General features: G+C 42.4%; 1 protein-coding gene and 1 non-coding gene across 2 annotated transcripts; both read left to right on the top strand.

Moving 5' to 3' along the window:
* Positions 1–3,970: 3,970 nt before the first annotated feature.
* Positions 3,971–15,511, top strand: dtwd2 (DTW motif tRNA-uridine aminocarboxypropyltransferase 2). The gene is made up of 6 exons (XM_036977063.2): positions 3,971–4,273; positions 6,414–6,504; positions 8,153–8,247; positions 8,752–8,974; positions 11,547–11,678; positions 15,084–15,511. Exons 1-6 carry the CDS (start codon positions 4,077–4,079, stop codon positions 15,261–15,263), a joined length of 918 nt encoding a protein of 305 aa, XP_036832958.1. The 5' UTR covers positions 3,971–4,076; the 3' UTR covers positions 15,264–15,511.
* A 764-nt stretch (positions 15,512–16,275) lies between these two features.
* On the top strand, positions 16,276–16,346 carry trnag-ccc (transfer RNA glycine (anticodon CCC)). Its single transcript has one exon. It is a non-coding gene; the product is annotated as a tRNA-Gly (tRNA).
* Positions 16,347–16,429: the final 83 nt, after the last annotated feature.

The following is a 16,429-nucleotide window of genomic DNA, read 5'->3' as shown; positions in this document are numbered from 1 at the left end:
GTCCTGGGAGCGGCATTGCGTGGATGATTCGCTGAATGTTCTCGTAGGACAGCACCCGTTGGCTGGCGAGACGACCTCCACACCAATTCTTCGTTGGAATCACACCATGTTCCTTGCAGAACTTTTATCACTGCAGTCAGCTTTTTGTAGAAATTCTGAAATCAGAAAATACATTATTTAAAACATGCCTTTAATATGTGCTGAAAGGCACAATGTATTCTCAGCTCTTTTACTTATATTCATAATACAGTTTACTACTCATTCTTTCTTAAATACCTCCTGAAATGTTTAATACTGTTGCAGCCCCAATAATAACAGAAAACATCAAGTTGTAGTACTCTTAGAAATAAAGACAACTTAGGAACTTGAATGTTCCTCTGCATATTTGCTGGCTATCAAGGAAATATTATTTCCTCTGATGTTTCCTTTCTGTTTGTTCGCTTCTTTTCGAGCTGACAGTTTTCTTGGAAAGGTTAATGGAACCAGCAATCTTGCCAATGAGCACTATATGTTTTCCATCTGAAAAATAAGACAAATAATAGTGCATAATTCTTTAACATTGTCACCATCATAATATATTCTAGCCAATACATTTTCAAGTTATATCATCACACTTTCAATAAAACACACAAACTACACATTCCCTGTGCTTATTGAAATGTATGCATGAATCCCACACACACATACCACAAACAGTAAACACACACACACAGAAAACACACGCACTTTTACTCGGACAGTAAATGGGTCATGTTTGACATATCTTTATAGATGGTCAAGTTATATGATAACTTTATTGATGGCCATTTCTTGCGTTTATGTGACCTGTCTTTAGAACAAATAGGACCCTCAGGGGTAAAAAGCAAATAGCAGGGCTCCCGTTCGTTGGACTTGCAAGAGCACCTGAACAAGCAAGCCTTTTTAATTTCTTGCCCAGCATCATTTACATATTTCCCCTTGACCGACTGAAGCGCCGTAATAGACGGATCCAACCTTTAACGGGTGGTTTTCCTCAGTTTCGTCCTCAAAGGGCTTGGCCTCGACTTCGGTGAGCTTGTCTGAGTCGGTGTCTGTTCCATTTGCGGAGTCGCTGATGGCCACACTCTCCGGCTCAGGTCAAAAGTAGTTGCCCATAAATTGACGCCACTGATCGTCTGAACCTGCTCCCAGCACAACATCATTAATATTTAAAAATCTCGCAATTACTCTCTCCTGGGAATCCATCGATGCAGTAGAAAGCTAAGCTAGCTACTATCAAGGCGTAGTGAGACTATGTATGATAGGTTTTGAGATGCGAGAGTGTAGCCTGAGGTACTTTTTGTTTTTCCATGGATGATACGCTACACCTGGACTTACAGTACTGAGTGGACACATTTGAATTTGTAATGGTCCCCCTTGGGAATCGAACCCACAAACCTGGTTTTGCAAGCCACACAGGACCACAGTAACTTTGATTTGGGTGAACAGGAAAATGATCCGATTGAATAGCCTATTGTTGCTTGATTCAAAATACATAGCTTACTAGCTAGTTGGTAATTAATTTGCAACGATTCTCCTCTTCGTCTGAGGAAGAGTAGTCAAGATTGGACCAAAATGCAGCGTGATACATGTCCATGTTAAATTTATTACAACTGAACACAAAATAACAACAATGAAACAACGAAAATCGAAACAGTTCTGTATGGTGAAAACACAGACACAGAAAACAACTACCTACAAACACCAGGTGGGAACAGGCGACCTAAGTATGGTTCTCAGTCAGAGACAACGATTGACAGCTGCCTCTGATTGGGAACCATACCAGGCCAAACACATAGAACTATAACACACAGAACAAACATAGAATGCCCACCCCAACTCACGCCCTGACCAAACTAAAATAGAGACATAAAAAAGGAACTAAGGTCAGGACGTGACAGTACACCCTCCCAAAGGTGCGGACTCTGGCCGCAAAACCTAAACCCATAGGGGAGGGTCTGGGTGGGCATCTGTCCACGGTGGCAGCTCTGGCGCGGGACTTGTACCCCACTCCACCTTAGTCTTGACCCACTTAGGTGGCGCCTTTGGAGCGGCGACCCTCGCCGCCGACACCGGACCCTTGCAGCGGCCCCGAATAGACGGGAGACTCTGGCTGTGCCGGACAGGAGGGAGACTCTGGCAGCTCCGGAGTGAAGGGCGACTCTGGCAGCTCCGGAGTGAAGGGAGACTCTGTCAGCTGACGGGCGACTCAGCTGACGGGCAACTCTGGCAGCTCCTGACTGACGGGCGATTCTGGCAGCTCCTGACTGACGGGCGACTCTGGCAGCTCCTGACTGACGGGCGACTGGAAGCTGCTGACTGACGGGGGACTCTGGCAGCTCCTGACTGATGGGCGACTGGAAGCTGCTGACTGACGGGCGACTGGAAGCTGCTGACTGACGGGGGACTCTGGCAGCTCCGGACTGACGGGCGACTGGAAGCTGCTGACTGACGGGCGACTCTGGCAGCTCCTGACTGACGGGCGACTGGAAGCTGCTAACTGATGGGGGACTCTGGCAGCTCCGGAGTGACGGGCTGCTCTGGCAGCTCCTGACTGACGGGCGGGTCTGGCAGCTCCTGACTGACGGGCAGCTCCGGACAGGAGGGAGACTCTGGAAGCGCCGGACAGGCGGGAGAACCTGGAGGGAGGAGATGGAGTGACAGCCTGGTGCGTGGGGCTGACACAGAACCGACCAGGCTGGGGAGACCTACAGGAGGCCTGGTGCGTGGAGGAGGCACCGGATGGACCGGGCTGTGGGGGAGCACTGGAGCTCTGGTGCACAGCCTTGGCACCACTCATCCAGGATGGATGACCACTTCAGCCCGGACCCTCCAGAGTGCAGGTGTAACAGTACAAATTTAGACCGTCCCTCGCCCATACCCGGGCGCGAACTAGGGACCTTCTGCACACATCAACAGTCACCCTCGAAGCATCGTTACCCATCGCTCCACAAAAGCCGCGGCCCTTGCAGAGCAAGGGGAACTACTACTTCAAGGTCTCAGAGCAAGTGACGTCACTGATTGAAACGCTATTTAGCGCCCACGCTAACTAAGCTAGCCGTTTCACATCCGTTACACAGGCACAGGTTGAACCGGGCTCTGGGTGAGCACTGGAGATCTGGTGCATAACACTCGCACCTCTCCCTTAGGCTCAATACCCACATTCGCTCGGCACGGGCGGAGCGCAGGCATAGGGCGCAGCCTCCCAGCGCCCCGGAAACGGCGTACCTGAGCCGGCACAATACTGGCTGGATGCCCACTCTCGCATGGCACTTTTTCTCTCCATTTATTTAAAGGTACTTGAGGGGGGCTGGCCTATAGCGCTCCGGGCTATGAGCGCATACTGGCGACACTGTGCGCTTGACCGCATAACACGGTGCCTGACCAGTACTATGCTTCTTCCGGTAAGCACAGGGAGTTGGCTCAGGTCTATTGCCTGACTCCCCGTGTGCCCCCCTATGAAAGAGGGCCCAATGAAATTACACTATATATAGATTCTACAGACCCTACTGAGTACTCCCCACCCCACTTTTACATCGGGTCAAATAATTGTTTTTTTCTGTATAAGCCAGTATGTAATACATGTAAAACAGAGGAGGCTGGTGGGAAGAGCTTTAGGACGACCGGGTCATTGTAATGGGTGGAATGGAATCAATGGAATGGTACCAAACAAATCAAACAGATGGAAACAACGTGTTGACTTCATTCCATTGGTTCCAATACAGTCATTGCAATGAGCCCGTCTTCCTATAGCTCCTCCCACCAGCCTCCACTGATATACAGTGATTTGCATTGGGGGCATTTAATTAACCTTGGAACCTGTTTAAAAACCCACATTTAATGCAAATGTGAACAAATATGAATTTATGAACAAATATGAATCATTGTTAATTTTTAGACAATTATTTTTCATACATATGAATAAATACAGGTTAATGACACATTCCTACTATTACGTGGTGGACTTTTATTTAGAAAATGTCCGAAATTCCGTAACCCGGAAGTACTTCTGGTGTTACTGACGAGAAGCTGATACGAGTTTCCCTTCATTTGTTTTCATGTTCCATACATTTGTAATGGACACAACATGCCAAAGTCTCTCAAATCTTTCCATAAACCACCCTCTTGCTCCAGTTGAATATGCCAATTGTGGCAGCTCTTCTTCCCAAGATGACGAAGACGTGGACGGCTTTGGGGATCTGCGATCTCTGCCTGTAGATGTCTGCGAGAGACGACCCACATGTTTACGATGTTGGTAAGTTCAGCGGGAGCACCGCCACAAAATATAGAAGTTACCAGTATCTTTGCCACCACCATTAATTGATAGTATGTGAATGAAAGCTTTATCAGTCAAATATTTAAGATTAGCTAGTTACTGTAATGGACCATCACATATCCAGTTACAATTCTGTAGCTACAGCTGGGCTGTATTGATTACACGAATTAATGCCAAACGCAACAGTTTGGATTAATGACTAGACCCGTGGTACCCTGTTGGAGCCTTGGAGGCAACCCGCCTAAGAGACAAGCTAGCTACATGAGGATATTCATTCTCTCCATGAACTATTCTGCTGCTTCTAACGAGACGATATGTGGAAGGATTCCCTCGCGAGGCTGGGGTAGACTACTTCTCAAATAGTACAGTGCTTCAATCATTATGCCCAGGGTTGGGTAGGTTACTTTCTAAATGTAATCCGTTACAGTTACAAGTTACCTGTCCAAAGTCTGATTATATTAATTTACTTTTAGATTACTTTCCCCTTAAGAGGCATTAGAAGAATACACAAATGTATGTTATCAATTGAACGACATCTATTGCAGGATAAATCTATGTCAAAGTTTACATAGCTGGTCATATATGGACATAACATTTTACTTTATGGGTTGGTTATGAAGGCTTCTTCTAACCTATTGCTTTCTACTACATATAATAATATGATTAAATTATAGCTTTACATTAAAAACCGAAGTCTATCAGAATTCCAGTCATTCCAATAAATGTTATACCCCTTGATCTTCAAGAACAGGACTTGGAAATATGGAAGTATAGATTAGCCAAATTATTTTACCTGAGTATGACCCCAAAACTAAGGACATATTAGCCTGTCCTACTCTGTTGTTTATGATTTTGTTGACATGGAGGAATGATTGGGCTCATTGAATGGTTTTTCTTAATTTTTTTCAATGAGTAGGTGTATCCAAACTTTGGACTGGTACTGTATATTTAATATTTATGAATCCCAAAATGGATGTAGCAACTACAGCTTGTCCCTTATCAAAAGTGTTCAAGTTTGAGCATGTGTCCATTAGGCCTATGGATTTATTTTATCAGCATAAATTAGATTGATCAATAAAAGCCCCACTTTTATTCCATAGACTTGGATCCGCACTATGCAGCTGTTGCAAGAGCACATTTTTCATTCGCTGTCCCCTGGTTTAAAAAACAACGATTGATAGACAGTTTAAACTTATTGAATTCAACCATTATTGGGTTCAAATACATATTTAGGTTTGTGAACAGCCACCTACAACAACCACAATCTGTAAGGCGCAAATAGCTAAATGAGAGGGCAGCAGTGTGAATCACATCAACGCGCTCTGTAGATATCAATAAGTGATATCGGTATGGTCGTAGACTACACCACTGCTGTCATCCTTACCTCCAAGCGTTTATTCAAGTTGGATAATCTTTGGATGCCGACTGCAGTCACACCATTGGAAGACATAGCTTGGACTGTAGCCTACAAAAGCCTATTAATGCTCTTTTCCCGCAATCCATCAAACACATTTGGTGTGTCGTCATAGTGGTCTGATTGTGGTCAGACTCGCTCAGATGGAACAAACTTAAACTTGCGCCTTTTTTCAATGCTGATTTGAATGTCATTTAGAAAACAGATTTTTTTGCGCAAACATCCTTTCGGAATTTAAAACTAATCCTCAAAGTAATCAAAAGTATTGGTAATCTGATTACAGTATTTTCTTCTGGTAAGGGATTACAGTTACCATTTTTTGTAATCCCTTACATGTAATCCGTTACTCCCCAACCCTGATTATGTATTGCAACGGATACCATTTGCCAGACTCAACAGGAAGCAAACGGGGAGGGACCTACCTGAACTTGTCCAATACAAAACTCAAGTTTTTGTTGCAAAACGTTTTCCGTTTGGACGAAACATTTTGGAACAGAATCAGCGTAATGAATACCACTCCAGTACTGAGTCCTTTATCTGCACACTGATTTGTGGCCATGTTAAAGCAAATTCTCAGTAGTCATCCACCATAATTATACCTTTCACCTTTCCCTGGCAGTCACATATAAAGGTATGCGATGAGCAAGGTAGTTATTTAAGACTGTTTGGGAGACATCTTCACCCTCTCCTCTTCTCTCCAAACAGCCGTCCCCAGAAGGTGTGTCTCTGCCCGTTCCTGCCAGTCCACCCCCTGGAGGTCTCCACGTGTCTGTACATCGTACAGCATCCTGCAGAGGTGGGGTGTGTGTGTGTGTGTGTGTGTGTGGGGGGGGGTCGATCCATATAATTTCAATCACTTTCTGACTGCGCCCCTTTTGATTTGAACAAAACCACCCTGTATTCAAGAGTATGCTGTGTCTCAACTGATGGCAGGCACAACACAAACACAACATAAACACCTCAGATTATGTCAAATAGGGTCTGAGCTACAACATACAAAACAGTTCAAAAGTTTGGGGTCACTTAGAAATGTCCTTGTTTTTTAAAGAAAAGCCAAATTGCCCATTAAAATAACATACATTTGATCAGAAGTACAGTGTAGATATTGTTATTGTTGTAAATTACTATTGTAGCTGGAAACGGCAGAGTTAAAAAAAAAATGAATATCTACATAGGCGTACAGAGGCCCATTATCAGCAACCATCACTCCTGTGTTCCAATGGCACGTTGTTAGCTAATCCAAGTTTATCATTTTAAAAGGCTAATTGATCATTAGAAAACCCTTTTGCAATTATGTTAACACAGCTAAAAACTTTTGTTCTGATTAAAGAAGCAATAAAACTGGCCTTCTTTAGACTAGTTGAGTATCTGGAGCATCAGCATTTGTGGATTCAATTACAGGCTCAATGGCCAGAAACAAAGCACTTTCTTCTGAAACTCATCAGTCAATTCTTGTTCTGAGAAATGAAGGCTATTCCATGTGAGAAATTGCCAAGAAACTGAAGATCGCTTTCAACGCTGTGTACTACTCCCTTCACAGAACAACGCAAACTGGCTCTAACCAGAGTAGAAAGAGGAGTGGGAGGCCCCGGTGCACAACTGAGCAAGGGGACAAGTGTCTAGTTTGAGAAACAGACGCCTCACAAGTCCTCAGCTGGCGGCTTCATTAAATAGTATCCGCAAAACACCAGACTCAACGTCAACCGCAAAGAGGAGACTATGCTGGCCTTCTAGGCAGAGTAGCAAAGAAAAAGCCATATCTCAGACTGGCCAATGAAAATAAAAGATTAAGATGGGCAAAATAACACAGACACTGGACAGAGGAACTCTGCCTAGAAGGCCAGCATCCCGGAGTCGGCTCTTCCCTGACTTACATGTGGTCGGCGGTTGTGGGACCGGTTCGACGTACTGCCAAATTCTCTAAAATGATGTTAGAGGCGACTTATGGTAGATAAATAAGTATTTAATTCTCTGGCAACATCTCTGGTGGACATTCTTGCAGTCAGCATGCCAATTGCATGCTCCTTCAATTTGAGACATTTGTAGCATTGTGTTGTGACAAAAACGGCACAATTTAAGAGTGGCCATTTGATGTCCCCAGCACAAGGTGCACATGTGTAATGATCATACTGCTTAATCAGCTTCTTGATATGTCACACCTGTCTGGTTGATGGATTGTTTTAGCAAAGGAGAAATGCTCACTAACAGGGATGTAAAAATGTATGGAAGGTTTTGTTCAAATCACAAGGGGTCCATTAATAAAGTGATTAAAATCCTATCCTAACGACTCACTCACAACCCTGAGTTTAGCCCTTGAGTAATGCCCCAAACTGCTTCAGGGTTACTGCTCTGCAGCTGACCCTATGCTCCTCCGATCCAGTGTGTGTGATTGGGTACTGTGTCAGTAAAAATAACAATGGAAATTATTTTCTCTGTGTTTTCAGGAGAGTCGAGCGCTTCGTACCGTCCCTCTCCTTGCTGCGTGTTTGCCCCCAGGAAAATGCAAGGTCTTGGTGGGAAGGAGATTCAATGAAGAGAGGTAAACATTTATCTTTATGTTGGTCCGATACTGAACATTACACGTACTGTCACGCCCTGACCTGAGTATTCTTTGTTTTCTTTATTGTTTTGGTTAGGTCAGGGTGTGACATGGGTGATGTATGTGTTTTTGTACTGTCTAGGGGTTTTGTAGGTTTATGGGGTTGTTTATCATCTAGGTGTTTATATATGTCTATGGTTGCCTAGATTGGTTCTCAATTAGAGGCAGGTGTTTATTGTTGTCTCTGATTGGGAACCATATTTAGGCAGTCATCTTCTTTGGATATTTTGTGGGTTATTATCTATGTCTATGTCTAGTTGCCTGTATATGCACATTAATAGTATAGCTTCACGTTCGTTTTGTTATTTTGTATTGTTTGTTTAAGTGTTCTTCGTCTTAAAGAAGATGTATTCATATCACACTGTGCTTTGGTCTCCTCCATGCAACGAACGTGACACGTACATCATTGTCTCTAAACATGTTGCATCTCTCTCTGCCTTACAGGAACCCAGAGCTGGCTGCAGTGTGTCGAGACAGCAGAACCCTGATACTGTACCCGGGACCAGATGCTCAGAACCTGGAGGAGCTAGTCCAGAAACAAGACCAGGACAGGATGGGAGAGCAATTTGTGAGGGCAGTGGGACCCAATGTCATCATCATCGATGGCACCTGGAGCCAGGCAAAAGATATGTTCCTCAGAAACACCCTGCTCCACCAGCCCAAACAGGTGGAACAGCTATACTTCAACAGGGCACAATACAGTGCCTTGCAAAAGGATTCATCCCCCTTGGAGCACTTTTTCTATTTTGTTAAGTTACAACCTGTCAATTAAATGAATTTTTATTTGGATTTCATGTAATGGACATACACAAAATAGTCCAAATTGGTGAAGTGAAATGAAAAAAATAACTAACTAAAATGTAAAAACAGAAAAGTGGTGCGTGCATACAGTGGGGCAAAAAAGTATTTAGTCAGCCACCAATTGTGCAAGTTCTCCAGCTTAAAAAGATGAGGCCTGTAATTTTCATCATAGGTACACTTCAACTATGACAGACAAAATGAGAAAAAAAAATCCAGAAAATCACATTGTAGGATTTTTAATGAGTTTATTTGCAAATTATGGCGGAAAATAAGTATTTGGTCACCTACAAACAAGCAAGATTTCTGGCTCTCACAGACCTGTAACTTCTTTTTTAAGAGGCTCCTCTGTCCTCCACTCGTTACCTGTATTAATGGCACCTGTTTGAACTTGTTATCAGTATAAAAGACACCTGTCCACAACCTCAAACAGTCACACTCCAAACTCCACTATGGCCAAGACCAAAGAGCTGTCAAAGGACACCAGAAACAAAATTGTAGACCTGCACCAGGCTGGGAAGACTGAATCTGCAATAGGTAAGCAGCTTGGTTTGAAGAAATCAACTGTGGGAGCAATTATTAGGAAATGGAAGACATACAAGACCACTGATAATCTCCCTCGATCTGGGGCTCGACGCAAGATCTCACCCCGTGGGGTCAAAATGATCACAAGAACGGTGAGCAAAAATCCCAGAACCACACGGGGGGACCTGCAGAGAGCTGGGACCAAAGTAACAAAGCCTACCATCAGTAATACACTACGCCGCCAGGGACTCAAATCCTGCAGTGCCAGACGTGTCCCCCTGCTTAAGCCAGTACGTGTCCAGGCCCGTCTGAAGTTTGCTAGAGAGCATTTGGATGATCCAGAAGAAGATTGGGAGAATGTCATATGGTCAGATGAAACCAAAATATAACTTTTTGGTAAAAACTCAACTCGTCGTGTTTGGAGGACAAAGAATTCTGAGTTGCATCCAAAGAACACCATACCTACTGTGAAGCATGGGGGTGGAAACATCATGCTTTGGGGCTGTTTTTCTGCAAAGGGACCAGGACGACTGATCCGTGTAAAGGAAAGAATGAATGGGGCCATGTATGGGATTTTGAGTGAAAACCTCCTTCCATCAGCAAGGTCATTGAAGATGAAACGTGGCTGGGTCTTTCAGCATGACAATGATCCCAAACACAACGAAGGAGTGGCTTCGTAAGAAGCATTTCAAGGTCTTGGTGTGGCCTAGCCAGTCTCCAGATCTCAACCCCATATAAAATCTTTGGAGGGAGTTGAAAGTCCGTGTTGCCTAGCATCAGCCCCAAAACATCACTGCTCTAGAGGAGATCTGCATGGAGGAATGGGCCAAAATACCAGCAACAGTGTGTGAAAACCTTGTGAAGACTTACAGAAAACGTTTGACCTCTGTCATTGCCAACAAAGGGTATATAACAAAGTATTGAGAAACTTTTGTTATTGACCAAATACTTATTTTCCACCATAATTTGCAAATAAATAAATAAAAAATCCTACAATGTGATTTTCAGGATCCCCCCCCCCCCCCCCCCCATTTTGTCTGTCATAGTTGAAGTGTACCTATGATTACGGAAGTGGCCAGAAAAAAGCCATTGCTTAAATAAAAAAAATAAGCAAACACGTTTGGTGTATGCCAAAAGGCATCTGGGAGACTCCCCAAATATATGGAAGATGGTACTCTGGTCAGATGAGTCTAAAATTGAGATTTTTGGTCATCAAGAAAAACACTATGTCTGGCGCAAACCCAACACCTCTCATCACCCCGAGAACAAAATCCCCAGTGAAGCATGGTGGTGGCAGCATCATGCTGTGGGGATGTTTTTCATCGGCAGGGACTGGGAAACTGGTCAGAATGAAAGGAATGATGGCGCTAAATACAGGGAAATTCTTGAGGGAAACCTGTTTCAGTCTCCCAGAGATTTGAGACTGGGACGGAGGTTCACCTTCCAGCAGGACAATGACCCTAAGCATACTGCTAAAACAACACACAAGTGGTTTAAGGGGAAACCTATAAATGTCTTGGAATGGCCTAGTCAAAGCCCAGACCTCGATCCAATTGAGAATCTGTGTTATGACTTAAAGATTGCTGTACACCAGGGGAACCCATCCAGCTTGAAGGAGCTGGAGCAGTTTTGTCTTGAAGAATGGGCAAAAATCCCAGTGACTAGATGTGCCACACTTATAGGAACACCCCAAGATACTCGCAGCTATAATAAATGGGGTGAATACTTTTGCAAGTCACTGTAGATTGAGTATAAGGGAACCAGGTTTCTTTACACCAGGGGTGTATTGATTAAGTACAATAAAGCCAATGCAATAGTCCCAAAAGTGCAAACTACAAGCCAAATCAAGGGCTTTCAAGTGTATGGTCTGGTTATTTTTATTGTTGAAATGGAGTCTGCTGCGTTGTGTATTTCAGGTACAGCTGAGCAGGAGTGAGCAGACTAGCCAGTATGTGATCCGTTCTCAGCCATCTAACATCTGCCTGTCCACCCTGGAGTGTGCTGCTGTCACCCTGTCCATCCTAGAGAGGAACGAAGCAATACAGGAGGTGGGTAGCATATAGACCTATACTGTACGTGACATGACAATCATATATATATATATATATATATATATATATATATATATATATATATATATATATATATATATATATATATATATATATATATATATATATATATATATATACAGACAATCATACTTGTTCTACAAATCTAATTTTATTGGTCAAAAATGCATGGTTAGCAGATGTTATTGCGAGTGTAGCGTTCTAGTTCCGACAGTGCAGCAATATCTAACATGTAATCTAACAATTCCACAACAACTACCTAATACACACATAGAAGTTTTTCACAATTCCTGACATTTAATCCTAGTAAAAATTCCCTGTATAGGTCAGTTAGGATCACCACTTTATTTTAATAATGTTAAATGTCAGAATAATAGTAGAAAGAATGATTTATTTCCACTATTATTTTTTTCATTACATTCCCAGTGGATCAGAAGTTTACATATACTCAATTAGTATTTGGTAGCATTGCCTTTAAATTGTTTAACTGGGTCAAACATTTCGGGTAGCCTTCCACAAGCTTCCCACAATAAGTTGGGTGAATTTTGGCCCATTCCTCCTGACAGAGCTGGTGTAACTGAGTCAGGTTGGTAGGCCTGACAAATTGTCTATGGGATTGAGGTCAGGGCTTTGTGATGGCCACTCCAATACCTTGACTTTCTTGTCCTTAAGCCATTTTGCCACAACTTTGGAAGTATGCTTGGGGTCATTGTCCATTTGGAAGACCCATTTGCGACCAAGCTTTAACTTCCTGACTGATGTCTTGAGATGTTGCTTCAATATATCCACGTAATTTTCCTTTCTCATGAAGCCATCTATTTTGTGAAGTGCACCAGTCCCTCCTGCAGCAAAGCACCCACACAACATGATGCTGCCACCCCCGTGCTTCATGGTTGGGATGGTGTTCTTGGCTTGCAATCTTCCCCCTTTTTCCTCCAAACGGAGGTCATTATGGCCAAACAGTTCTATTTTTGCTTCATCAGACCAGAGGACATTTCTCCAGAAAGTATAATCTTTGTCCCCATGTGCGGTTGCAAACCGTAGTCAGGCTTTTTTTATGGTGGTTTTGGAGCAGTGGCTTCTTCCTCGCTGAGCCGCCTTTCAAGTTATGTCGATATAGGACTCGTTTTACTGTGGATATAGATACTCTTGTACCTGTTTCCTCCAGCATTTTCACAAGGTCCTTTGCTGTTGTTCTGGGATTGATTTTCAATTTTCGCACCAAAGTACGTTCATCTCTAGGAGACAGCTGTGTGGTCCCATGGTGTTTATACTTGCATAGTATTGTTTGTACAGATGAACGTGGTACCTTCAGGAAATTACTCCCAAGAATTAACCAGACTTGTGGAGGTATACAATTTTTTTTCTGAGGTCTTAGCTGATTTCTTTTGATTTTCCCATGATGTCAAGCAAAGAGGTACTGAGTTTGAAGGTAATCCATCCACAGGTACACCTCCAATTGACTCAAATGATGTCAATTAGCCTATTAGAAGCATCTAAAGCCATGACATAATTTTATGGAATTTTCCAAGCTGTTTAAAGGCACAGTCAACTTAGTGTATGTAAACTTCTGACCCACTGGATTTGTGATACAGTGAAATAATCTGTCTGTAAGCAATTGTTGAACAAATTACTTGTGTCATGCACAAAGTAGATGTCCTAACCGACTTGCCTGAACTATAGTTTGTTAACAAGAAATTTGTGGTGTGGTTGAAAAACGAGTTTTAATGATTCCAACGTAAGTGTATGTAAACTTCCGACTTCAACTGTGCGTCTCGTGTCTGAGCCGTTGAATTGCGACTCCACTTTGTCTCTATACTGACATTTCACTTGTTCAATTGCCTTGTGGAAGGAATTACTACTCTGTTTGTATTCAGCCATATTCCCAGTCACCTTTCCATGGTTAAATGCGGAGGTTCGCGTTTTCAGTTTTGCAGGAATGCCACCATCTATCCACGGTTGTTGCTTAGGGTAGGTTTTAAGTCACTGTAGGTACAACATCTCCTATACACTTCCTTATAAACTCACTCATTGAATCGGCATATACGTCAATATTATTCTCTGAGGCTACCCGGGAACATGTTCCAGTCCGCGTGATCAAAACAATCTTGAAGCCTGGATTCTGATTGGCCAGACCAGCATTGAATAGTCCTTAGCATGGGTACATCCTGTTTGAGTTTCTTCCTATAGGATGGGAGGCGCAAAATGGAGTCGTGGTTGGATTTGCCAAAGGGAGGGCGGGGGAGGGCCTTTTATGCATTGCTGAAGTTAGAGTAGCAGTGATCCAGTGTTTTACCAGCGCGGGTGCTACAGTCAATATGCTGATAGCCTTTAGGTAGCCTTGTTCTCAAATGTGCTTTGTTAACATCCCCAGCTACAATAAATGGGCCTCAAGATATATGGTTTTCAGTTTGCATAATAGTCAACATCCATTTCTATCTGTACTTTCTATAACGTCTCACGACTTCTACCCTCCTTACCTTACCCTCTTGAGCAGTGTTGTGGGTAATGTATTATAAAGCAATGTGTTACAGTAATAATATACTTTTTTATAGTAACCAGTAATGTAATGGAGTTACTGCTCCAATTTGAGTAATAACTTTATAGTTTCTGATCAAATAAATTGATTGTTAATTTTGTCATCATTCCCTTCCTATTTAGTTATTGATCCAAGTAAATATTTGTGATTATTATTCCCTCTCTAATGGTGCAATATATATATTTTTTAAACAAATTTGTTTTTGTTCTCAGTCTCACTAAGTTCCTGTTTATGCACGCACTACTACTAACTGCTTTAATGAGAGAGATGAAAAATGACAGAAGTGTCTTAAACATAGACTTTCTCAACATGGAAGTACTCTGCAAAGGCAACACAAAACTCGTAGCGAAAGACCCCCGATACCCGACTGCTGTTGAAGATGTCTGTAGGCCTACCTCATTCAAACAACCAAGGCTTGAATTTAATCATTCAGCAGGACAGGGTGTAGAATTAGGGAGAGCTGAACAAGCTTTTATCTGGGTATGTAGTAAGACGAAATGCTGCCCTTATCCATGGTAGAATCTGTCATTATTAAGGTACTTGTTTTGGTGTATCGGCCTACTTAACGCAACGTTGTTTACATTTAGTGAGGACGTGCAACATTTTGGTGTGTGACGCAAAAAGTAAAAAAATAAGTAGTGTAACAAATGACTTTTCCCAAGGAGTAATAAGTGAAGTAATTAGTTATTGTTGAAAGAAGTAACGCGTAATGAATAATATATTACTTTTTGTGAGTAAAGAACCAAACACTGCTCCTGAGTATAAGGCTGCTACAGACCCACACCATGATGGCGGATGGCCCTTTGCAGTGACTGTACATTTCCTCTTCCTGTCCCTTCCAGGTTCTGTTGAAGCCTCTGCAGGCTCTGTGCTCTTTCCAGCTGCAGCATGGGGCCCTGGTCCACCACAGCAAGGAACACCTGATACGACACGGCATTTACGACAAACAAATGCCCACGAACAAACGCAAGATCAAGAGAATGGAGAATCTTATTACTAACAAGCACATCTGCCCTAGATGAGGGACTACTAGATTGTTTATGAAATAAAAGAACACTCTGGCCTATCCTCATATAGAACACTACTTTTGACCTGAGTGCAATTTGGATTAATCAACATTTCTTCCACCTTACCCAGATGTGTACAGAGCACTGAAATTCAGACCCCTGGGTCAGTGTGGCTACCCACTATATTTCCAATCCAATGTGTGGTTATTTGAAATGGTCTTATTTGTTTTTATACATGTGTTGAAATAAATAAGTAAATTGTCTGCTGTCTAATTTGATTATGCAGGACTTGATGGCATGGTGCATAGTGGTGGGGAAAAGTACCCAGTTGTCATACTTGAGTAAAGTAAAGTAAAGATACCTTAATAGAAAACGACTAATGTGAAATACCACTAGAGTAAAAGTCTGAAATTATTTAGTTTGAAATGTAATTGCAAAAATATACTAAGCATCAAAATTTTAAATATGTTTTACATTCCTTATATTAAGCAAATCGGACCGCACGATTCTCTTGTTTTTATTTTATTAACGGATAGTCGGGGCACACTCCAACACTCAGACATTTACGTTTGTGTTAGGTGAGTCTGCCAGATCAGCTGTAGAAGAGATGACCAGGGATATTCTCTTCATACATATGTGAATGTTCCTGTCCTGCTAAGCATTCTACGTGTAACAAGTACTTTTGGGTGTCAGGGAAAATGTATGGAGTAAAAAGTACATTATTCTATTTAGGATTGTAGAGGGGTAAAAGTTGTCATTATAAATAGTAAAGTACAGATACCCTCAAAAAATACAAGTAATGTATTTATTTAACCTTTATTTAACTAGGCAAGTCACATTACTGAAGTAGTTTACACCACTGTTGGTGCATATAACTTCAGTGAGGACACCTGAACCGTCTTTGTTCTAACACAGCCTGTTTAAAATCATTGACAAGCGGAACACATTTTAATAAATGTAAAATTGCAGTCGAAGTGATGTTATCACGGTAAGGGTAAAATACCAAAATTATCCTAACTATTTTAACGCGCCGCTGGTGTAGTGGTATCATGCAAGATTCCCATTCTTGCGACCCGGGTTCGATTCCCGGGCGGCGCAAGTATTTTGTTACATTCTATCACAATTTTCTCATACAAAATAAATATCCAACATGCCATCCATAGCACAAATCATATGTTACT

The sequence above is a fragment of the Oncorhynchus mykiss genome, chromosome 5, assembly GCF_057628025.1.
Source record: "Oncorhynchus mykiss isolate SJ-2025 chromosome 5, ASM5762802v1, whole genome shotgun sequence".
NCBI lineage: Eukaryota > Metazoa > Chordata > Actinopteri > Salmoniformes > Salmonidae > Oncorhynchus > Oncorhynchus mykiss.
This window is presented reverse-complemented; position numbering and strand designations above follow the sequence as displayed.

Coding starts and splice junctions, on each gene's coding strand:
- dtwd2 (XM_036977063.2), top strand. CDS start 4,077: ATGTTCCATACATTTGTAATGGACACAACATGCCAAAGTCTCTCAAAT. Junction 4,274..6,413: donor CCCACATGTTTACGATGTTG/GTAAGTTCAGCG, acceptor CTCTCCAAACAG/CCGTCCCCAGAAGGTGTGTC. Junction 6,505..8,152: donor TCGTACAGCATCCTGCAGAG/GTGGGGTGTGTG, acceptor CTGTGTTTTCAG/GAGAGTCGAGCGCTTCGTAC.